Raw genomic sequence first — 25,470 nt, forward strand, 5'->3', positions numbered from 1 at the left:
TCCAGACATTCTGAGATGAGTTGGTTGTCCTGAAAGAGTATCTCATTTGGTTTTTGAGGGATAAGATAGATTTAAATCCCTGATTTCTCTATTTATTTGATTCTCTTATCTACTATCAATCCAGTTCAAGATTATTGTTAATAGAAGAATCTAGACATTCTTTGCATGGGAGGAAGAATCAAAAATGAAGCAAGATGAAATAATTTTATGCTAAGTAATTGAAGATATCATCTGATAAACACTTTCAGCAAAGTAGTAGGATACAAAATTATTATATAAATATTAGTAGCCTTCATACATAGCAAGAACATGCATACTGAAAAAGAAACCAGTAAAAACCAATTCCATTCTTAACAACCATAAAATAAAAATAAAGTATCTGGGAATAAACCTAGCCAAGGAGATTATAGACCTTTACAATGAAAACTTTAAGACACCAAAGAAAGAAATGGAAGAAGATACGAGAAGATGCTAAGACGTTCCCCCTTCCCACTATAGTCATGGATTGAAGAATCAATATTATGAAAATAGCTTTCCAAAGAAAGGAAATATACAGATTCCATAATATCTCAATCAAGATCCCAGGGAAATTCTTCACAGACAATCATAAGTTTTATATGGAAACATAGAAGACCAAGGATACCTAAAGCAATCCTGAACAAGAGAACACTGTGGTGGGCATCACCACATCTCATTTCAAATTATACTACAGAGTCCTAGTAATAAGAACAGCATTACATTGGCACAAAAATAAACATATAGATCAGAAATATGTCTACAGAACAATAGCTAAATGATTTTTGATACATAATCTAAAAATATACACTGGAGAAGGCAGCATCTTTACCAAATGATTCTGAGAAAACTGGACATCAACATTTGGAAGAATAAAACTTGGTTCCTATATATCATCCCGAGAAAACCCTAACTCCATATGAATCAAATTCTTCAGTGTAAGATTTGATACCCTGAAATGGCTAGAGGAAAGAGTAGAAGATGAGCTTCAATATGTATGTACAGGTAAAAATTTTCTGAATAGATCTCTGGTAGCATAGTAAAAGCAAGCTTGCCAGATGGGGTCTCATGAAACCAAAAAGTTTCTGCATAACAAAGGGCGCTGTTAGTGAAGATGCAGCTCAAAGAAGAAATTATTTGTCACTTATACCTTTAATAGAGGATTAGTAACCAGAATATACTGGAGGAAAAAAAAAACTCTAAGAAAGAAAGTCCAATTTCAAAAGAATATGAAACTAAAGCGTTCTCGAAAGAAATTACAAACCTTGGGAAACATTCTAAAAAGTGTTCACTATCCCTTGCCACCAGAGAACTGTAGGTTAAAACTAAAATTCCATCTCATCCCAATCATAATGAAAGGCCGTCACCAAGGATACAAGTGGCAACAAATGTTGGCATGGATGCGAAGAAAAGGGAACCCTGATACACTGCTGGTGAGACTGTAAACAGGTGCATCCACTTTGGATATCACTCTAAAGGTTCCTCAGAACACCAGAACTAGATCTACCATGTGACTCAGTCATAACTCTCTTGGACATCTACTCGAAGGACTGTATACCCTACCACAGAGACACCTGCACATCCACGTTCATTGCACCTCCATTCACAATAGCTAGGGAAGAGAATCATTCTAGATATCCATCAGCTGAAGAATGGAGAGTGGGAACGTGGTACATACATGCACAGAATCTTATTCAGCTATAATGAAAATTATATTATAAAATTTACAGGAAAAGTTATACTGAGTGAAGGTAACCCAGCTCACAAAGATAAATACAGCATGATTTCCTTGATAATGCAGATTCCAGCATTGACTCTATAGTTTCCACTGAGCAAATGAAGCTGGGTCTCCCTTTATAACATTTCCACAGGGCCTAAAGCCTACTGGAAAGTGACATTCAGAGCAGAACCCACTCACCTGGGGAAGGGGGTAGAGATGACACTGTGATTGGGCAGCATCCTGCTTGCAAAATTCCAGAGCATGGCACACCACATCAGCATTCATAGCTTCACCGAGTCTGGTGGGAAATGGAGCAAAGCAAAAGCTATTAAGATCTCTCAGGCATCAAGGAGCAGAAGCACTATCAAAGGAAGTTAAATCCCCAGAATGGATTCTGATGCCCTCACAACCCGGCCTTAGAGCTTCACCCAGCTCAGCTACTGCATTGTGTTTTCCAGCAATACTCATCCCTCCTGCCTCTTGCATAAGGTCCTGAGGACAGGGAGGAACACAATCCCTGAGCTATGGGTTTGCCTCTCAGAAGAACACGTGAGAAGCCACGAAAACAATCAGGAAAGGAACAAAGAAAAGATATGATTAGATGGGAATAGTATGTTGAAATTTATTGGATTTAATAGAAAAACTACTTTGCTATATAAACATTTATACCCTTAAAATTATTTTCTTAGATACAATCCAAATCGTATATGTTTTTCTTATGGAAGAAAAATATTACTCTGACTTGCTTCTTTTATGGAGAAATCTATAAGAACAGGAGTCTTCAAATACTGTGGCTGTGACTAGATTCAAAGGAGCTAAAACAACATGTGATGGCTCATCTTCTTTGTCAAGTTTAATATACTTAAAATGATCTAGGAGAAGCATCCTTCATAAGGGCATCACAGAGAGGTTGAACCTCAGTGGTACTGGCTGATGGGCTAGTGGTCCAGACTTAATGAGAGAAGAGAAAGGAGGGAGCTTTCTGAGCACTAACTCTCTCTCTCTCTCTCTCTCTCTCTCTCTCTCTCTCTCTCTCTCTCTCTCTCAGCTTTCTGAACACTGAAACCACCGCCTCCTTTATTAACTGACAATGCAGGTGACCTTGACTTATGTTTTCACCAAAGCAATCAACTTCCCTCAAATCATGAGCCCAACAATCACTTTCCTTTTTAGTTTCTTTTTGCCAGGTATTTGGTCAGAGCAGAGAAAGGCTAATACTGACAATTGTTACTGAGGGTTCATTACTGTGACTTCCTGATTGTACGGTGCATAGGCCTTCTGAACTCGTTTACAGCAGGAATGGAGAAGAGATTAGAGCTGGAAACAGAGAATAATGAGTAATTCTTACAAGAGGTCATGAGCCAATACTGTACATAGAAAGTATTCTATTTATATGGTTTATACAGAGGAATAAATAAGAACTACCTGAACCTAGGTTAAAGGTCATTTTTAGTATATTATGCCAACTAATCTGGCTTTATTTTGTTCATCCCCTAAAACTCTGAGTGAGGCTGAATTCAAAAGTCATGAAATACATTGTTTGTTGAAGGAGATGCCATTATTCTATTTAGACTGTGACATGGTTATTGCTGTCTGCATTTAGTGAGGTTTAGAGTTCAAAGCAGAATGCTATGAAAAATACTCGGATTGGCAAACATGCAAAAATTTGTGGTTGGCGACAAGGTGGTTGTGAGCAAAGCCTCTTTAGTTCTTAGCTTAGCACTCTTGAAAATAAGCTGTGAGTTTCGTAGTGACAACAGGAGAGGAATCAGAATCCCGTATATTAAAAGCTCCAGGGCATAGCAGGTGCAAATTCATTGAAAAGGAAGGCGTCTGAAAATATATAGACTTCAGGTACATGATGGAAAGAAAGGCAAGCCAGGGAAGTATTTCTTTAGGTCCAGCCATCGACTTCGGGGCTGCTGCATCTGTGGTGCAGGGGAGCTGGCTGCATTTTAAATTGGCCGCCAAACTTGGCACTCTTCACATGCACAACGTAAGAGCTAGTCGGCTGACACCTTGGTCTTGTGCTTCGAGCCTTCAGATCTCTGAGTGGTAAGCTTCTGTTGTTTCCAAAATTTCCAGTGTCAGGTAGTTTGTTACAAAAGTTCAGACAGATCAGACACTGATGGTGAGTTTAAAGGGAATGTCTTATTTCTCAAGTTCTCTGTCTTTACAGAATCCTATGGCTACGGCTGTGCGTAGGAAATATAATTGCTACATAATTAGTTCATGAATTATTGAGAACTGACTAGTATGAGATAAAAGGAGAAATGGCCTCCAGGTCAGGAAATCCATTTCATATCGGAAGGCAGCTATTCAAGTAAAATTAAATCAAGAGGTTGTCATTTTAAGGGCAAGGCAACTTCAAGCTGCTTCTGACTGCTTAAAACAAGCTGCAAGAGGAGGATGCATGTAAGGAGAGATTCCCCAGCAGCATGGAGCTGATGATGGGGTGCTGGTCCTGACAGGGTGCTGGCATTGACAGGTTGCTGCTCTGACAGGGTGCTTACACTAATACAGCCCTGGAGCTGACAGGGTGCTGGTGAGAGGAGGATGCTGGCAATGACAGGGTGCTAGACCTTTATGGAGAAACAAGTGGTGGGCAGAACCATTCATTGCATCTGTCTTACTCCAAAACAGTCCAATCTCCATCCAGCTCCGCTTCTTTCCTTCCTCTACCTCCTTTCCATCCTTCTTTCTTTGACATATAGTCAGGATTTTTCTGAATACCTGGAATCACACACAAAATGAGTAAAATGTTGTCCTAGGCTTTTGAAAGCTGTTGATTAGCAGGGTCTCAAAAGTAGAGAGGTAATTAAATTGTAAACAAATGTCTTAAGTGCTATTGTAAAGGTTTGCGCAGCATACTGTTGTGTGCATATGGGAATGTGTGTGTGTGTGCGCGCGCGCGCGCGCGTGTGTGCCAATTTGCTTGGATGTGGTACAAGTGGAGAGGATCAGGGAAGCTTTCCGAAGAGGTGACCTGTATATGAGCTCCAGAGAAGTAGGGTAATGTGTCTGGATGCAGGTTTAATATGTATGAAACACAGGGGGGAAAAAAACTGTCCAAATCTTTAGGCAAAACCTGCCTGTAGTGCAAGAAAACCACCATGGAATGTGCTGAGATATGGCAAGGGACGGATTTGCAAGAGGCACCAGGACCAGTTCATGAAGAGTCTTGTGGACGGGGCCAGCAGTCCTGAGAAGGAAGTGTAGATTTTGAAGAATGTTATTAAAGGGAATGCCATAGTCAGGTTTGCATTTAAAGACGCTATTATTTTTCTCTGTACTGGAAGATTTTGAATTTAAGGAAAACTTGCAAGCTCACAGGCCTGATTTCAGTTCATAGGCCATGACAGTACTTGAGGTTTGGGGTAAAGGATAGGGTCCCTGCCACAGTCAGAATCCAGAATAAACCATTTCTGTAACATAGAAGTTCACTATTAATAGACACGTGGACGCATGAAGAGCACAGATCTGTATGACTCTAAACTTCTGCCTTTAAACCTTTCTAGCTCTAGGCTACACTATTTTATAGGGTGACAATGACTTTTAAGCTTCATCACTATACACCCAACTCTTGGGCTAAGCACACATTTATTATGGGAATATTGAGAAGAGCACTATATACAAGGAGGGATCCAGAGGACAACCTGCATGGCCATTAGTTGTAGAACACGTGAGCAATACCCTAGAGATACAATTCAGCATCACATGGCCCAAGTGAGTGTGCTACAGTTCACACTTCAGTGGCACAGATGAAATGATAGATAAAATGTGACACCATGTTGAGAGCTAAAAATATATATTTTGCAAGACTGTACATAATACATACTATATATGTATATATGTTTTTATTATTATATGTATGTACATGACATGTAGGGGTGTCATGGCACAGATATGGAGGTGAGAAGACAGCTTTGTGGAAGAAATTCTCTCCTTCAACCTTTACATGGGTCCCAGAACTTGGGTGGTCTTGCTGGCAATATACACAAAAATATATAGATATAGATATAGATTCAGATATGGTATAAGTACATGGAGGGAAGGATGAATACAGAACCTAGGTGTCCATGGGGATGTAAAAGATAAAAGGGAGCGACTATAAGGTTAGACTCAGTTGATCATCAAGGTCCTAGATTTTGTTTTTGGGCGTGGGTCTGGGTGCTTGTTGTATAACTCAAAGGAACTGAGTAAATAACTAAGTCATAAACATAAGACCACCAAGCATGGATGTAAGCCTGGCAGAAATTAAACTATTCTAAAGAAGCACTTGTTTTCCCCAATCTGACTATCAGACTATTAAAAAATGTGTCCCAACAATGGGAATTCCTCCAGGCCTCTCATACTGGGAGAAGAAGACTGAAAGCATGCTTCCATTCAGAGGAAAATCTTGTTTCCTGGGGCAGAGAATATGACTCATCTTATCCAGTGCTGCAAAGAGTGGTCAAAACAGAAGGAAGAGAATTAGAAAGAAAGCAAACAGATCATGATAGCATAGAGGGACTAGGAGGAAATAGGGTTAGAAAACCTGGAGAACAGAGGGGTGGAAGCCACTGGGCGAGAGCAGGACCAATACTGAGAGCTCAGAGACAGGGTCAGTCACCACCTACACGTCAGTGGATAGTGTAGGGTTATTTGTTGTTAGTGTCTGTAAATCCTGCATGGAAGGTGCTTGGAGAGAAAAGGAGTCAGATTTTCACACTGTGCTTCTAGAGGAGCATCTACTGGAATAACAGCATCAGGATCTGATGTCAGAATCTGGTGTCAGCTTCCCTCTATCAACGGTGACAGGAAGAGCAGGGCCAGCCCTTCTCCAATGAGAAGTAAGTTGCCTTCTGCCCTGTGCTAGCAACTGAGTCAGATTCCTATGTCATACTCACAGTTTGATGATGTCTGGTCCAAACATCTGAACCAAGAAATAGCAGGTGGTTTTCAAGAAGAGTTTTTCTAAGAAAAAAAGGTGAATAGAATATACTTAATTGTCATAGTTTAAAACAGGTGTCAGTGTTTATGAACAATATTAAGACTGAGTGAGTAACAATTAATTTAGGTACTAGTTTCAAGTTTTGGTAATTTCAAAGTTACTGTGGCTATTAAACTTTCATATCTAGGAGTTGGAGCAATGGCTCAGAGGTTAGGGGCACTGGTTACACTTCCAGAGGACTTGGGTTCAGTTCCCAGAATCCACATTGTGGCTCGCAAGCGTGTGTAGCTCCAGATCCAGGGGATCGGATGCCCACTTCTGGACTCCTCAAACATCAGGTACAGAGTGGTCCACAGACACGCATGGAGGCAAAATATTCAAACCAATAAAAAATAATCTTTCCCATTAAAGATTCTGCAGATGCTTGAGGAGCATTGGTTTGCTATAAAATTATAGATTTCATTTTCTTTTCTTACATCAAGACATATCAGAATGGCAAAGAGTCCAAGAATAAGAATGTAAAAACATAGATTTCAGAAATAAGAATGTAGAAATAAAGAAATATAAAGTTGTAAGCCTAGAAGAATGAGAACAGACTGTCGGTAGCTTTTTCAGCAGCTTAAAGATTAACTACTAATATGGGTTTCAACCCATAGCTCTATTTACAAGGCCAAAGCATCTCTCTGCAAACTGAGAGCCTAACACCCCGGCCATCCTTGATTAACTACAGATATGAGCTGAGTCAACTTTTAGAAGATAGATATATGACCTCTGGGTTATGCGTTATCCCTGCTATGTAAAACTGGCAGCATCAAAGGGGAAAGCATAGGCCTTCAGTAAACACCACTTGGAAGTACTAAGGAAGATTAAGTACAAACAGTAGTTTAACTGAAAAACTCTGATAATAAAGATTGTAAAGCACAGCAATGTGTATCTGAGTTTTACCTCAAGATTGTAAAAAATTCTTTGTTCAGACCTAATGTTTGGTGCCCCTATTATAAAAAGGTGGCTTCAGAAACTGGCCTTCACCATAGCTTAACAAAATCCATCTCTGGCTGTGGTCTCAGCTGATAAGCTTTTTGTGCTCCATGGAAAAGGTTTTTTTATTATTATTATTTTTTCTGGAATCTGGTTTCTGGAATAAAGTTTGCTTCTGGTTTATTTGACTTTGATGGTCTGTCCCCATCTTTGCACAACCCCTGTGGACCCAACAAATGGTTAGCTGAAATGGGATCTCTTTTCTTGACTGACAAGCATATCGAGAAAGAAAATAGGGAAACTCCCTTTTACAATAGCCTCAGAAAATATGATGTCTTGAGATAGCTCTAGCCGAGCAAGTACATAATTTGCATAATAAAAACTTTAAGACCCTGAAGAAATGAATTGAAGAATACACTAGAAGATGGAAATACCTCTTTTCCTTGGTAGAATTGGTAGGAATAATATTGTGAAATTGGCCAGCCTATCAAAAACAATCTACAGATTCAATTCAATTCTCATAAAAATTTCCAGCACAATTCTTCAAAGAGATTGAAGGAAAAAAAACTTCACTTTTATATGAAAATACAAAAAGCCAAAGGATAGCTAAAACAGCCTTGAATAACAAAAGAACTGCTGGAGGAGTCACTCTCCCAATTCCAACTGTAGAGCTATGGTAATTTTTTTTTTTTAAAAAAAATGCCTGGTATTAGCATAAAAACAGACACATTGATCAATGGAATTGAATTAAAGACCAACATGTAATTCCACACACTCATACACACCTGATTTTTAATAAGCAAAAACATCACATAGGAGAAAAGATGGCATCATCAGCAAATGATGATGATAAAACAGGAGCTGCATGTGGAAAAATGGAAATCTTACATGTATCGCCTTACACAAAAATCACCCAGATGGATCAAGGACCTCAACATAAGAACCTGCTAGAAGAGAAAGTAGGAAATAGGCTTGGGCTCATTGGTCCAGCAAAGGACTTTCTTAACAGGACATTGATACCACAGACATTAAATCCAACAATTAAAAGGTGGAACCTTGTGAAGCTAAAAGCTTTGTGTGCACCAAATGACAACATCGTTAGAGCAAAGTGTCAACTTATAGAATGGGGAAAATCTTTGCTAATTACTCATCTGATAGAGGATTAATATCTAGAAAATATAAAGAACTCAAACTCTGCATATCAAGAAAACAAATAACTCAGTTTATAAATGGGGTATAGAACTAAACAGGGTTCTCAAAAATTTAAACACAAATGACTGAAAAACAAACAAAAAAAATCTTCAATATCTTTAGCCATGAGGAAAAGGCAGATTTAACCCACTTTGAGATCTCTTCTTGTTCTAGTCAGAATGGCTAAGATCAACAAAACAAATGACAGCTCGTGATGGTTAGGATGACGGGAAAGAAGAACACTTGTTCATTGCTGGTAGGAGTGTGAGCTGGCAAAACCACTATGGAAGTCAGTGTGGAGGTTATTTAAAAACCTGAAAATTGATATACCGTAAGCCCAGCTATACCAAAGTGTATACCAAGAGGAGCAATATTCCAAAAAGACTTTGCATCTTGATACAGAAATAGCTGTTCACCCATATTCAGTGTTGCTCTATTCATAATAGCCAGAAATTGGAAGCAGTCTAGCTGTCCATCAACTGGTGAATGGATGGTGAAAATGTGATACATTTACACAATAGTATATTATTCAGCTACTAAGAAAAATTAAATTATTAAATTTTGAGGTAAGGGATGGAACTAGAAACACTTATCTTGAGTGATGCAACTTAAATCCCCCAAAAGATAAATATTGGATATTTTATTTTATATGTGGATGTCATCTTTTAAACTTTGGATGTGTGTATTTCAGTTTGAATCATCACAGAGGTTAGGTAGCTAGCAAGGGACCAAAAGGAAGGAGGGGATATTCCAAGGGAAGGGTAATAGAGTATAGTGCTATAAATAGGTGAAGGGGGAACTAGATTAGGAGGATTAAACAGCAAGGGGAATGGAGGGCAGGACAAAAGAGGAAATCTGGAGAGGGACCAACATTAAACCTTTTCTGAAAAGCCACATGGAAATCTACTACTGCAGAAACTTCCTAAATTATATACATATTTGAAAGGAAGGTAAAGGCAGGGCAGATGGAGCCCCAACTAAACATCTTATGCTACCAAGTAAAATTTCCAGTGACATTTACATTTTGTTGAGTTGTTGGCCAAAGGGGTCCCATAGATTCTCCTCCAAACATCATAGGCTGTTTCCAAGGTTATTGTTTATGCTCCATAACCTGATGGTAAGACTCGATTGGTGAAACAGCAATTCACCTATGCCATCAAACATGGAGAAATTGAGCTGGCCTCCAATGAAGAGCTTAACTCTTACTTTGGTGTAGGAAAAGAGGAAAAAAGTGATCAATTTATCTCAGCGAAGAAACCTGTGGCCTACAACAGTGCCCTGCCTGCGGGACACACTGATGCAATGTGACACAGATGTTGAGGGACTAGTCAGCCACCTTTTAAAAAACTGGATTTAAGGCATAGAACACAGGCATGGGGGAAGCCAGTGTTACTATTGTGCTAAATAAATGTAGAAATAAAAAGACACCTAGTTACTTATTGCTATACACATTGAGTAGAGCACGGTTGGCAGAGGCTGCTCATTTATTTCCTGACTGCCCAGACCCAAAATACACAGAAACTGTATTAATTGCAATACTGTTTGGCCAATATCTTAAGCGTATTTCTAACTAATTTTTACATCTTAAATTAACCCATTTTTATTATTTCATATTTTACCATGAGGCTTGTGGTGTACCTGCACAGGCGCGCAGGGGTGTTTATGTCCTCTGGTGGCTACATGGCATCTCTTTGACTCCGCCTACTCTCTCTCTCTCTCTATCTCTATATATCGGTCTGGCATTGTTCTGCCCTGCTATATGCCAAGGCAGCTTTATTCATTAACCAATAAAAGCAACACATATACAGACGCACCTCCCACATCAGAGCACCACTCAATACTCACGAATGAAACTTCTTGCAATAGATGGGAATTAACTCAGAGACCCACAACTTGACAACATGCAGAGGGTGAGAGAACTTGGAACACTCAACCCTAAATGAGATGCTTTTCTCAAACCCCTCCCCTCATCTATGAGGCGGCAGAAAGATTGTAAGAGCCAGAGGTGGTGGGGGACTCTGAGGAAACTGTCCTCCAGGGACAACAGGACTGATATACATAGGAACGTGCAGAGACTGTGAAAGCACACAGGCCTGTACAGATTCGAGACAGACCAAATCACAGCAAGAAGGGGAAGCAGAAACAAAGTCTCAACCTTAACCGAAAAGCTATTTGCAATTGATACCTGCTGGGAAAAGGAATATCAATTTCCTCCAGAGGGATGTTGCTGGGCAGTTTAACTACTGGAAAGTTTAACCAGAAATAGTTTCTTAATACAAAACAGATATTACATTGTGTGTGTGTGTGTGTCCCTATAAGTGTGTATGTGCACATTTTGCTTTGTCATTTAAAAAAATCATATTGATTTTCTTTTTATAAGTTTGTCTTAATTTTCTTTTTTGAACTGTTTTGTAGTTTTACCTATTTTGTTTTGTTTTGTTTTGAGAAAGAACATGTAATTGCATGGGTAGTAATGCAGCAAGAATCTGTGAGGAGTTGGGGAAGAAGAAATAAGAAGATCAAAATGTACTGTATGAAAAAACTAAAGAAAAATTTTAAAAGATATATTTAGGAGTTAAAAAAGAATCATGGCTTGTATTCCTTTTGTTACTCATTTAAGGGAAGAGTTCAACTCTTTTTTTCTTCTGATTTTCCAAGACAGGATTTCTCAGTCTGTCTTGGAACAAGCTCTTGAAGACCAGGTTGGTCTTGAATGAGAAGACCCTCTCTTAAAGGTGATGCTGAATAGAATGAATGTCTAAGAACACAGACAATGCATACACATGCCTATTAAGATATTCTCTGTGCTGGCTGTTTTTTCTTTTTGTTTTGTTTTAAGCAACTTGACACGTTAGAATCATTTTACAGGAGGGACCCACAACTGAGAAAATGCCTCCATCATATTTGCCTTTATGGACCTCTGTAACACATTATCTCATTAATGTCTGATGTATGTGTCAGTTTGGGTTTTACTGCTGTGAAGAGACACCATGACCATGTCAACTCTTATAAAGGAAACCATTTAATTGGGGCTGGCTTACAGTTTCAGAGAATTAGTCTATTATCATGGTGGCATGTAGGCAGATGTGTGGTACTGGAGAAGTAGCTGAGAATTCCATATCTGCATCAGCAGGCAGAAGGAAGTGAATGTCAAACTAGTCTTGACTTGTGGATTTGAGACCTCAAAGTCTGCTCCCTACCTCCTCCAAGAAAGCCGCACCTGCTCCAACAAGACTGCACCTCCTAATCAAGTCACTCCCTATTAGCCTGTGGGGGTATTTTTATGCAAACTATCACAACGTGTTAGAGTACAGATTATTGTGTGTGGCACCACCCCTGAGCAGGTGTTCTTGTGGTGGTATATAAGAAAGCAGACCGAAGAAACCATGGGAAGCAAGGCAATAAGCAATAAGCTACTCCATGGCTTCTGCTTCAGTTCCTGACTCCAGGTTCCTAAAGTGAATTGCTGCCACGACTTCCTTTGTTGATTAGCTGTGATGTGTAACAATAAATCAAATCAATTCTTTCTTCCTGCATTGTTCTGCACAAATTGGTTAATTGCGGCAACAGAAACTCCTCCTGCCTTCTGGGAACACAGGGAAGTTTGGTGGATGGGTCCATCTCACCATGTAACATGTTAACTCCATTTCTCTGCCTTGTGGCCCTACAGTGGAACCCTAGTAGCTAAACTTAGATCTATAGACAGGGTTGCTGTCCTTGGAAGAAATGTAACCCTGGCAGAAAAGTTTGTCTTGCCAAACTGGATCTCAAACTAGGGGACCTGGGTGTAGCTGGGAGGGTGAAGTCACAAGAGAATAAAAGTGGGGAACTGTGGTGGCTTGGGGAAAAGGCTCCCAAAGGCCCATATGGGGTGGTATTATTAGTAGGTGTGGCCTTTTTGGAGGAAGTGTGTCATTGGTGATGGGGTTTGAGGTTTCAGATGCTCAACTTAGGCCCAGTGTCTCGCTCTCTCTTCTGCCTGCTGATCTGGATGTAGAATGCTCATTTACTTCTCCAGTACCATGTCTGCCTGTGTGCTAACATGTTCCCACCCACCATGATGATAATGGACTAAACCTGGAAATTGTGATTCAGCCCCTATTAAATGTTTTCCTTTATAAGAGTTGCTGTGGTCATGGTGTCTCTTTAGAATAATAAAATCCTAAGTAAGACAATGTCCTAGTATGTCAGTTTTCTTGCTAAATAAGGCTAATTATTTTCTATCAAAATAAATATTTAGTAATGCTGCTTTGTGTTTTACAACAAGGCTGTGCTTTTGAAGTGGGCATTTAGAACCAAATTCCTCATGGACACTGAGCTTAATGAAGTAGAGAATTGTAATGGAGCACTGCAAGTAGGTACATGGCAGCAAAGCAAAAAACATAGATAAAGTAGGAAGATCTCTAGGAAGACATAAAATGCTAAATTGGACTTGAGAAGAAATAGACAAATAGCACATAAATAAACTGATACAGTAATCTAAGATTCTTCCAAGGAAAACTCTAAAAGGATGAGAAAGCTCTACTAGTAAATTCTACGAATTCATCGGATCTCTTGCAAAACACAGAAGGGTTGGGAATTAGTATCAAAATGCATCCCTTTTAAAACTATATCCTAAATCTTTTATATATATATATATAACCCCAAAGATCTTCAACAAAACAATGCAAATCAAACACAGCAATATAGAAAAAAAAGTTGTGCCTTCACCAAGTAAGATTTGTCCCAAGAATGCCAGGTGTAACATTTAATATCAACTATCATATCACACTACATCAATAAAGGACAGAGCTCATTTGGTCATCTAATAGATGCAGAAGATATTTGACAGAACACTATACTTCTGCATAATACCACTTCCCCAACCTCCTGTAAAAGAACCTTACCGAAACCCAGCTAGTAGTAAGAGGGGAAGTCTTCAATTTAGTAAAGGCTAGTTACAAAACTCCCCTACTAACATGTTATTTAATGACAAAAGCCAGAATACTTTCTCTATAAGATAATGGAAAAACAAGAATGTCTGCATCACTGTTTCTACTCAACATTACATTGGAAATTCTAGCCAGAAGGGTTAGTCAACCAAAATACATACAAAGTATTCAGATTAAAAAGAACAAAAGAAACTATTATACAGTTGTTATCAACAAGTAGGTAGTAAATTCTAAGGAATCCATCAATAAACTATGAGAACTAACAAATTAATGTAATGACATTACATGATACACAATCAATAATGCAAAATGAAGAATTGAGGAAATAAGAATGAAATTAAGATAACTGTTTTGTTTATGGTAGCATCAAAAAGAATTAAATACTTAGAAATAAATTTGACAAAATAAAAAAAATAAAATTGACAAAAAATACAAAAGAGTTTGATGTAGAGTTTACACCTGTAGTTTCAGCACTTGCAAGCCTGAGGCAGGAGGATTACTCCAATTCTGAGGTTAATCTGTGCTACACAGTGAATTCCAGGATACCTGGGCCACTGTATGAGACACTTTTTTAAAAGCATCCTAATATGTTCTTTAAAAACAATATTACTAAAGGAAGTTAAATAAGACTGAAATAAACAAAAACACATACCTTTTTGATGGATCAATTAGTAATGGTACTAAATGGTAATATTTCTTAATCCGATCTACAACTTCAATAATCCTAGTTCATTTCGAAAATAATCCTAATTCATCTGCAGAAAGTTATCGACTGATTCTAACTACCATATGAACCAGAGTAGGTTTTTTTTTTTAATCTTTAAAAGAAAAACAAAGAAGACTCAGACTTCTCAATTTGAAACCTACAAAACTACAGTAGCAAAAATAATGTTGTATTAGAATGGGAGCCGTGTGGACCCATGAAATAGAATTAAAGACTGGAAACCCTGAACATTAGTGTGCCAAGACAATTTCAGGAGGAAATTTGACAAATGATACTGCAGGACCCAGGGCAGCCTAGCTACACAAGAGACCCAGGCAGCACCAGGTTCCAGGAAAAGTCCTAAGCTGCTACCACCCTGGAACAGACCATCCAAAGGAGATTCCTAATGTTCCAATCATTGTAATTAGGATCACCTGCCAGCACATAGCCATCACTTTTCACCAGGACACCCCTAAACAAATGTCAGGTAGTTGGGAGTCCTGAACCTTAAAAATCCCTTACACCTACCTTTGCTAGTGGAAACTCTTTGTCAGCACAACCTCTCTCAATTCTTATCTATCTGTTCTGCCAACTAAATGTCTCTCCTTGCCTTCAGAGGCTTTGCCCCTCTCCCTACATGTGCATCCCTACTTCCTGGTTGTAAGAGTTACAAGTGTCCATTTTCAAACCTTTTTCTTTCTCTGTACATGAAGGAAGGAAAGATTCTGTCATTGAAAGCTTCTCCAATGACCCAGGGTCTGTGTGACAAGCCTCTCTTTCTATCCAGGTTCTTTAATGACTTGGCAGGGTTTAGAGCTGAAATCCATCAGATTACCAGCTAACAGCAGTTTAGGGCAGTACCAGAAAGGCTGATCAAGAAAATGGAAAGGATCCTTGACTCCGTTCTCTTGCTGAAGTGAGTGAAATGGTCAGAAGGCTTTAAAATTTCTCAGAATGCATGGTTTTGAGGGAAGATGGATCCCAAGGTTGATTGATAGTAATGTTTGTCTGGGAAACAAAAAAAAAAGATGAAGTTCTCTTGTCCTTGTTGACTCTAATGTCATGACAAGTATTAGTTACAGGAGTTTGGTAACACTCAAGATCCTCTAGGATCTGCATTTAACTGTTATCAGAGATCCATACACTTGAAAACTAATAAATGGACACACTGTTGCACTGTCTTTGGAAGCTAATTTTGTTTAATGAACAATTTAAGAATAATCAAGAATGGGTAGGTGAGCTGAATATGAATGGAATGGAAGTTTCTGGATGAATATTTAATTTGTAATTTGATAATAAAGATAAATAGTATAATGATCTGTCCTGTTTTTTTAAGAGACAAGCCATGCCCACTCCTTCCCCCTTCCACCAAGGCAAGCTGATCTTCAGTTTCTAGTCTGAGTCCCTCCTTTTTCTGTCTCTCTCCCAGAGAGGAATCTCTCTCTGTCTCTGTCTCTGTCTCTCTCTCTCTGCTCTTGCCCTTTCTCCCCTTCCCTTCCACAACCCACCAAATAAATATCCAACTTCAATCTGCATGGTGTGCCTATCCATCTCGGTCTCTCACCAGCCATACAGCTTTCTGCCTAGGACCTGGCTACCTTTGTGGACCACAGTGGTCTTAGGACTCACTGCCCACTGCCACCACTCGGGGACCTGCAGCATGGCCTGCCGTGGCCTTGTGGCCCTCTGCCCATTGCTGCCACTCAGGGACCTGCAGCGCTTCTGCTGCTGCACCCCTCAGGGGAACCTCAGCATTTCATTTAAACCATTACAAATAGTACAATTAAAACTACGGCAAGCATATGAATATGCGGTTTTCTAGTAGTACACAAATATGCAACAAGTGCTTCAAGGGGAAAATGTGCTTGTCTATATCCAAACCTAAGTGAGATACACCTCCCTCCTACTTAGTGCTAAATAAAAAGTGATGATAAGTGTTGAAAGTGAATAACAATTAAAAGTTTCAAACAGTAGTAGAATGTGAAATGGTGCAGCTTCTCTGGTAAATAGTCTCAAGGTTCCTTAAATTATTTAGCATAGAGTTGAGACAGTTTAACCAGGATCCAGAAATTCTACTCCTACATGGAAACCAGAGAGAACCGAGAATACATATTCAAGCATTGATAGCAGCTTTGTTTATTCCAGTCTCTCAAGTGTTCATTAACTAACAGGCTGATAACCACAATGCTGATGTCTATACAGTGGAATACTATTCAGATATAAAAAGAAATGAAGCTCTGATGCAAGTAATATGAATTTAATGAGTAAGAAATGCTTAAAGTTATGCAAAAAAACCATTGTGCCACTGTCAAAATATCAAAAGGATATTGACCACAAAAGACTGAACGTTGTATTATTCAGTTTATATAAAATATCTATAACAGATAAATGTAAAAGACAGGAAGTAGATGAATGGGTTTTAGCGGTTGGGAGGATGGGTATTGGAGCACAATAGCTCAGGGACGTGTAGTTTACGGTGAATGGTTCCCATATTTGATGCTAAATCAGCAGGAAGTCAGCTGTCTGATAAGGATTACAAGGATTAGCAGGTGTCGCCTTGTTGGAGTAAGCATGGCTTTGTTGCAGAAAGTGTGTCACTGGGGGGTGGACTTTGAGGTTTCAAATGCCCATTAGAAGCCCTGTCTGTATGTCTGTCAGTCTGTCTGCCTGCCTGCCTGCCTCCTCCCCTCCCCCACCACCCTTCTGTTTCCTGACTGTAGATCAGGATGCAGAGCTCACTGCTACTGCTCTGGTGTCATCCCTGTATGCTGGACTAACCTTTGAAACTGTAAACTAGCACCCCATTAAATACTGTCTTTAATAAGCATTGCCTTGGCCTTGATGTCTCTTCACAGCAATTGAACAATAACTAAAACACTGGTGTAATGAAAACACTCGAAACAATGGTGATAGATGACATCTCTAAACATATGGAAAGCCACTGTGGTTCCATTTTTAACCAGTGACTTGTGATACATGTGGATTTTAAACCAATAAAATGGTCAAACTCTGCTGTCCCCCCTACTTCACAAATTCCAGAGCAGACAGGGCTACATAGAAAAACACTGCCTCAAAAAAAACAAAAGTAAAAGAATAAAAATAAATAAAATAAAATGTGGTCGTGTTGGTTGGTTGGTTTCACTGTAGCATCGCATGGTTTAAGGAGGTTTTAAAGAGAGGGTCATAATTAAGTGAGGTGGAAGTCGGTTTGGAAATGTTTAAAGTCATGCTAATGTTGAAGTAGCTTAGCCTGGAGCACAGCAATTTAAAAAGCAACATTACTGTGTTCTTTGATTAACTTGCATTACTGGCTGAGAGGCAGAGAAAACCCATCTTCCTTGGGTTTGATGAGAAGCACGGTGAGTGTGTTTCTATGATTGTTTTGCTCCATTCAAAGTGAGTGACTGCAGAGCTCTCATTCAGAGCAGCCCCTTCTGAGGAATCTCTTTCTTCGCCTGGATTCCTTGATGCTGATTCAGGAGGGCCCTGGAGCCGTGGTGGATGTGAGAAAAGAAAGGATCCTCCCAGAGATAAAGTATATGCTCAGCATGGGAGAATATGGAGCAGAAATATGCAAAACCTCTGATAAAGAGATAGAGTACCTGGAGGGCTACGATGAGATGGTACCCCAAGTGTCATTACAGCCAAAGTGGTGACCAGCCTAGGCCTAGAAGTTTTGATAGGAAACTGTGATTCTAATGAGTCCCTATAGGTTCTGTGACAGGAAGTTACTCCTCGTACCATAATGTTGGAATCTAGAGACTAATCAGAGGTTATTGCTCCTAGAGATGGATAAATGTCACGTTATGGGATGACACAGCAGGAAGTATGACATTTGACTCCTGCACTTGGACTTTGGGCATCCAGGACGCCAGGATAAGTACATTTCTATTCATTATAGTCTGTGCTGTTTTGTTTTAGTACCGCCAGATATGGAGGATGCTTTAGGTAAATGCTGTGAGGTAGGTGTGCGTGTGTACACAGTGTGTTTTACTGGAACCCAAATTCAGGGCTCTGTGCATGCTAGGCAAGTTTTTCTATCACTGAGCTACATTCCCAGCTCTGAAGAAGATCGAAGCAGAACCTTTCCTATTAGATCATGCTTGTGATCTACAGGTGCAAGAATATCCCTGCAGATCTAGGGATCAAGTAGATCAAGTAAAGAATGGAATAGAATATCCTGTCGATAAAAGAAAACACAGCCATTTTATAGCGCAAAGAAGAGTTTGCAAAGAATCCCTGGGCAGCCCTCAGGCATGAGGCTAACACATGTGTATTTGCAGTTGAAACCTCAGCCATTCCCATATGCGAGTCATGTAAGTTGGCTGTCACTTCCTTCCTTTCTGGACTCTTCTGAGCTGATAGGTGTCTTTACCTGCATTTACTTTGTAATCAGGAACACCAAGGGCGAGAGAGCCCAAGACCACAGCAGTAGTCAACAATTTAGCTAAAACTACAGAGTTTTTACTCCGGAGGCCAATGCTGTTCATAATGTTCATTTCAATCTGCTGAGGGTATTTTATTTGACACACTACCTACCTCAAGCAGAGCAGGTATTGTTAAACACTAACTGTTAATGAGTACCTTGAAGCACAGACAACAGTTAACCGCATTAACTAGCTCTGTGGCTTCGTATTCCAGGATGCATACGCTGCTTTGCTCCCTTTAAGGCTAGATGAGTTCTTAACTATCATATTTAATGGAGATAGGATTTCTGAACGGGTGACCAGAGAAGCGACGTTCTGGTATGACACTCAGAACATGTGATTTTGTTGACTGCTAACCACAATGACTCCATACCATTTCCCCATTGATGATTCTGAGATTACTCTAAAGTGTTTACTAATGAGAACCATATGTGAAAGCTCAGGTGGAAGGGAAGGTCAGAAAGAAATTGCCCTGTTTGAAACATTAGTTTGTTTGGGTATTGAAGGCTGAAATCTACCCAGACATCATTCTCTAGAGTGCAGCTCACAGGCTGTGTCCACTTAGGCAAGGGATTTTGTGTTTGTTTAGCTTTAGGGGCAAAGAGAATACTTAGAAATCATTTTTAATAAATGTGTGTTTACATGCATAATTTCATCTTCGTCTATTCCTCCTGCTTCTGGATTATCACGCCGAAGTCAGTATTAGATCCAAGGCGATACTATGGGCTGGGCATATTATGTTTTCTAGGAGAAGTCTTAGCTAGGAGATAGTCTTTTCGTTATTCCATACATTCTGCGCAGGTTTTTCACAGTCACTGAATCAGAATAGAATGTCACAACTGTCTTTAAATCTGTCAAGTGGTGTGACCATTTGAGCTGAACAGCATACTGGTTTCCATACCAAAGTCCCCAAATTTCCTGATAATATCAAAAAGACCCCCACCTTCCAAATAGTTGATACCTCAGGTATGTGCTAAAATGCCTGGCATATCTGTTCTTTTTTCTAACAACCTTTTCTTAGGTGCAGATTATCTCCATAATCTCAGCACTAGTCCCTTCTTCCCAGGGTGATACCCACAGCTGTATCACCTATGTTAGACTATGACACAAAAAATGTACCACCACACTGGAGACCAAGCCTCCAGTACATGAATCTTTGGGGGACATATTCAAACCATACCCAAACTATAGAAGTGAGACTTTTTGACAGATTCTGAATGTCAACTAACAAGGAAGGGTATAAATCAAAGACATAAGATGTTTCCATGATAAAAAACCATTGAGGAATTGTCTTAATGGATATAGGTTTTTAAAACATAATACAGAATGAAAACAGGATGCTGTAAAGGAACGCATAACTATTGATGTAAAGTTAAAACCTTAGCAAGGGACAATACTAGAAAGGTAGCCAGGAAGCAGTGGTGCTTTGGAATCTCTTTGACACCTCCCACCAAGGCTAGCAAAGTCCAGGGAAAACAGTTAAAACAGCTTGAGGAACCCCATGAACATGGCACAGTGTTATGCAAAGATGGTTCATCAGCATTTGTGACAAAAGAGAGCCCAGAGGTGTCAGGGGCTGACTCCAAAGCCGAGTGAGTCAGCCAGAAGATGGCAACTGAGCCCAGGAATTTTGCCCACAGCACTTAAAGTCAGAAGGATTCATGAAAATGAAATTTGAAATTTATGCCCTGACAATGCTGAAGCATGCATGTGCAGCCTGTATATGGCAGCTCTGTTGAACTAGGGTTTCATGGTCTAAGTTGATGAGGTTTCTTCCTCAGGAGGGCACCAGATCTCATTACAGATGGTAGTGAGCCATCACGTGGTTGCTGGGAATCGAACTCAGGACCTTTGGAAGAACAGGCAGTGCTCTTAACCCCTGAGCTATCTCCCCAGCCCCAGAAGGATTAAGGAGTTAGATAAAGGAGTTAGAATAATCTGATACCCATAAACTCTGAGAAGTGGACCCCCATATCCCTTGTGAGCACTGCCCACGATCAGGGGAAACTGCTGGGTTGCTTAAAAATAGAGATGAAGGAAGCTCCTGGTGAAAGTGGGCTTGGGAAAGATGCAGAAAATCTGAGCACCAAGTAACCTGTAGTTTAAACACTGCACAAAAGCAACAAAGACAGCGCTATGAGCATTCAGAAACTCGATTTCGTGCAAATGGAAACAGCAGACGGGGCCTTCAGAGAACTCGGAGGTGAAAGGAGGAAGATGTTTAGTGCTAAGACACGAAGACGGTGTGGGTTACAGTCCATGAGAGAGAGAGCTCTGGCCAGTGTACATGGGGTCCTGGGTTCCACCACAGCCCTCAGCACATCCACACAAAGAGAGACAGAAAAGGACTCAAAAGGGAGGTAAAGTGTCAGACAGACAATGAAGATTCCATATATGGATAAGAGGAAGAAACCCAAAACCAATGAAATGGAAGAAATAAAAAGTCCTTCCTTCAGTTAGGAAATGTATATACTTGAACGCACTGCTTGCCTGACAACATGAACATTCAGTAATGAACTCTGAAATATGTTCTGTTTAGATCACTAACTTTCACAGAAAACAAAAAGTATCTTTTGAAATGCTTGTCAAACAGAACAAGTGACTTATAAGGGAAGCTGTTTCTAATTTATTTTCATTTTAAAAAATATTTATTTATTTTATTTTATTTGTATAAGTGTTTTGCTTGCATGTATGTATGTGTACCATGTGTGTGTCTGGTGTCCAGGGAGGTCAGAAGAGGGCCTTAGAGCCCCTGGAATTGGAGTTACAGACTATTGTGAGCTGCCTCATACTGGTTTTGAGAAGCAAACCTGGATCCTCTGCAAGAGCAGCAAGTGTTCTTAACTGCTGAGCTATCTTTCTAGCCCCACATTAGACTTTTCAGCAATTAGGAGTTTCATGGAAAGAACTTGTATACCAAGGAATTATTGGAGTGTATGTATGTATTTGTGTGTATGTACATATGTGTGCATGTACGTGTGTGTGTATGTACATGTGTGTGTGTGTGCATGGACACACATCCATGCACATGACTGAAAGCCAGAGGAAGACACCTGGTGTCCTACTCTATCGCTCTCCATTTTATTTCTTTGAGGCAGGGTTTTCCACCAGTCTTGATGCCAGACTGGCAGCCAGCAAGCTCCAGTGATCCTCCAGTCTCCACATCTCCACTCTCACAGTCCTGAAGTCACAGGTGAGTGCAACATTTTATGTGTTTGCTAGGGATTTGAACTGAGACTTGTAGCAAGTGCTCCTACCTACTCTGCTATCTCCAGAGACCCACAAAGATTTATATCCATAGAACTTAAGGCTTTCAAGTCTAAAGTTTGCAGACAGCCTGTTCATGAACATGCAAGAATTCAGGAGCCAATTTCCCTAAGGATGCTTCCTGAGGAATGAGCTTCAGGTATCATTTCTGCTAGAGGGACATCCATAGAAGAGGTGGGGTGGACATGAGCCACACAGCTGCTGACTGGAGAGGTATTTCAAACAATGACATTGTGCTCAGATCATATAGGTCAATGCTTCTAAAAGGTGGAGAAACGGGAAAACTATATGCAAAAAACAATCTTAATTGCTCTCAACAAATGTAAACTGCATGAAATAAGAAATGGGAAATATACTGGAACTGATCCTGTGGACTGTGAGTGTGTGGTAAGGGGCAGTGAATGGGAAGTTATGGGCTATGTAGTTCTAGCCATCACTTTGACAATAAGGACTTTACAGGAAAGAAAGAGACACCAACTAAGAAACAAAATCAATTAAGAAAAATAGCTGTAGTTTTGCATTTGAATTGAAAGCGGCACCATGAACTCATTAGATTTATATTAAACATTATACATGTAAGTGTATACGCATGTGTTTTTTTAAAATCCCTGTCCACAGATGAGACTGAGAAAAACTGACCATTAATATAATCAGGATTACCAAGTGCCCAGACTTTAGTCATAATGTAGGAATTGTCACTAAAAAGGCCCTCCTAGATTTCTAAGAAAAATGAGTGATTTCAAGCCCCAGGAGTGAACAAGACATGGCTGGAATACCTGGCTAGTCCAGCTACTGAGAAAGCTGCTGGGGTGATTTGAACTCATCATCAAACTGAAAAGGAGATTCTGACCTTCTGGTCAAAGAAGGGGTTATTTGCGCTTCAGTAGGATAATGGTTGCAATTGACCGAAATCTCTCAGTTATGTTTAAATCATGACTCTGTAGCATTTTAAAGAAAATGATTGCTTTTTGAATCTCTTTAAAGCTGCTAAGTAAAGAATAAAGCATGTATCTTGGTTTTTCAAATTGAACTAGGTACTATAGGAAAATATTCAAATAAAATAATGAGGAAATAGGTTAAATATACTTCAACTAATGAATGATACCAATGGTATACCTCCCAATAAGTTGATACTTCTCACCCCCGATGAAGCATCAATAGTTGTTAGAATTACATAAAGGGGAGAGAGAGAGAGGAAAGAGAGAGAGAGAGAGAGAGAGAGAGAGAGAGAGAGAGAGAGAGAGAGAACCATGTATCATTTTGCCAAAGGAATCAAATTGGCAAATTGGGAGTGTCCAAGCTCTGGACTTAGATTCCAATTCTGAGAAATCACAGAGCTCAGAAGAAACGTGTTCTGTTACACCACAGGTATACAGGAAGTCAGAAAATCCTGCGGGAAGAAAAGGCTGTGGGAAGAGTTTCAGGACAAAATTCATAGCTAAGTTATATGGGAAATGAAAAGATGAAAAGTTAAGTTGTAGATAGTAATAGACCTGGGAGACACACCAGAAATGTAAAACGAGAAGATAGTTATGATAAAACTGAAAAAAAAAATCACAAACATTTACTGCAAAGTTAGACGTTTTCCTTTGCCGGTAGGTGGACGTGGACACGTGACTGGGCCCTCTAGGAAAAAGCTAATCATCTGCTTTTGCTGACCTGGGTTCTTTATGGAGGAGGTTACCTTTCAAAATGGAAAATTATGCACTCACTTTTTGTGGTTTCCACAACTGTTTTTGTTTGACCAGAAATTATTTTAAAAGTTGCTAACAAAATAACTACAACTTACTTCCAGATCCAGTTGAGCAAATATGTAAATGCGAAATCCTGCGAAACAATATTCATTAAGATCCTTTCTCCTTCTAGGGATTTGGTGGAAAATGGAACTGGGGCAGACAAAGCCAGAAGGTGTTTCTAGTTTATCTGCTATGATTTAATTTCACTAAAGACTTAATATAAATAGATTGAGATCTTAACAATGATCCATCCGAGACATTACAAACAGGTGTGTGTATACTATTCTCTTGTAGTCTTTCTTTTTGAGTTCTAAATATTTTATCTTGTAAGTTCATATATTGAACAATACAATTTTCAGAAAATGATTTTTTTTTTTTTGCTCCTGACATGGGGTAGCATATAAATCAAAGACACAATCACTCTCAGGCTGGATAACATACTTAATAGTGTCAGCCTTCCTGGAGAATTAGTTTCTACCAGGAGAAGGAAAATTTGACTCTCAAATACATAACTATGTACACAGAAAACAGAGCAAATATTTTCTTTCTGCCGAATCTGAAAAACAAATACACAGCTTTCTCAAACACCCATCAGCTCCTTGGATTGCATAATGGGTGAGAAAGTTAACTGAGATCCAGGTGAAATGGAAGGGGTGTCTCTGATATCTTCCTATTTGGAGTGTTGAGATCAGAAATCCTCCCAGCCTAACGTCTATATTAGTAGGACTCTGTGTGTCTGTGAATTATTCATTAACTTCTTAATATCGAAGATGATTAACATCAGGTGGGGAAAGTCATTGTTATTGTGATATGCTAGTGGTCATTGGCCTTTCAACATTTTCTCCCTATATGGCCTCAGTGATGTCTGCCATGGGAGAGAATGTCATACAGAAACACCCTGGAGTTGACATTTTATTTCAGTCTCTATCTATAAACACCACGAGAATATGAATCTAAGGAAAACACAAGCAAATCTCCCCCATCCCATACGCCTTAGCAGGGTGCAATCTCCATCTTGGTGATTCACAGAAAAGAAGAGAAGCAAGACGTGGAGCATCAGGGATCAGGGCCCTTGCAGATTTACCAGGCAGGTAGCTGCACAGTCTCTCCATTGCCACCTGGACGGAAGAGTTGTGAACTTCGGCCAGCTGTTCAATCACAGACACCACCACCACACACCCTGCCGGAGGAGAAGAGCATGTTAGCAGGTTACAAGGGGGCTGGAGGGGCTAGGGAAGGGAAGTAGAAAGACTGGGTCCTAAAGGACACCAGCGGAAGCAGAAAACTTCCCTTGCTTTTGCCCTTAAACATCTACAGCATACATAAATGCACCAGGATTTACAGTCAAACGAGAAGTGCGATGAGAAGACTGGGCTGAGGGCTCAGAAAGCCGGGTTGTCAGAGTAGCTTCACCATTTGTGAGCTATGTGACTTGGGGGAAGTAATTAATCTGGCTTAAACCCCAGAGAAATTAAGAGAAAAAGATGATATTTAAATAAGATAGGGTGAGGAAAGTTGTAGAAGTTAGCTCAATTTGGGAAATAACCAGGTTAGCTAAAAGATATATAT

The 25,470-nt window shown here is 39.7% G+C and overlaps 1 protein-coding gene across 1 annotated transcript in view; it reads right to left on the reverse strand.

Annotated features, from left to right (window-relative positions):
* The window catches only part of Aoah (acyloxyacyl hydrolase), a 182,822-nt gene that overhangs the window by 137,831 nt on the left and 19,521 nt on the right, over positions 1–25,470 (reverse strand). Inside the window, exons 2-4 of the mRNA XM_050142759.1 lie at positions 24,986–25,081; positions 6,625–6,691; positions 1,934–2,033 (exon numbers count right to left, since the gene is read on the reverse strand). Coding sequence (XP_049998716.1) covers positions 1,934–2,033; positions 6,625–6,691; positions 24,986–25,081 — 263 coding nt within the window. The remainder of the gene's footprint in view (positions 1–1,933; positions 2,034–6,624; positions 6,692–24,985; positions 25,082–25,470) is intronic.

This window comes from Alexandromys fortis, unplaced genomic scaffold (genome assembly GCF_014885135.2).
Source record: "Alexandromys fortis isolate MF-2015 unplaced genomic scaffold, M_Fortis_MF-2015_v1.1 scaffold_5, whole genome shotgun sequence".
In the NCBI taxonomy this organism is placed as follows: Eukaryota; Metazoa; Chordata; class Mammalia; order Rodentia; family Cricetidae; genus Alexandromys; species Alexandromys fortis.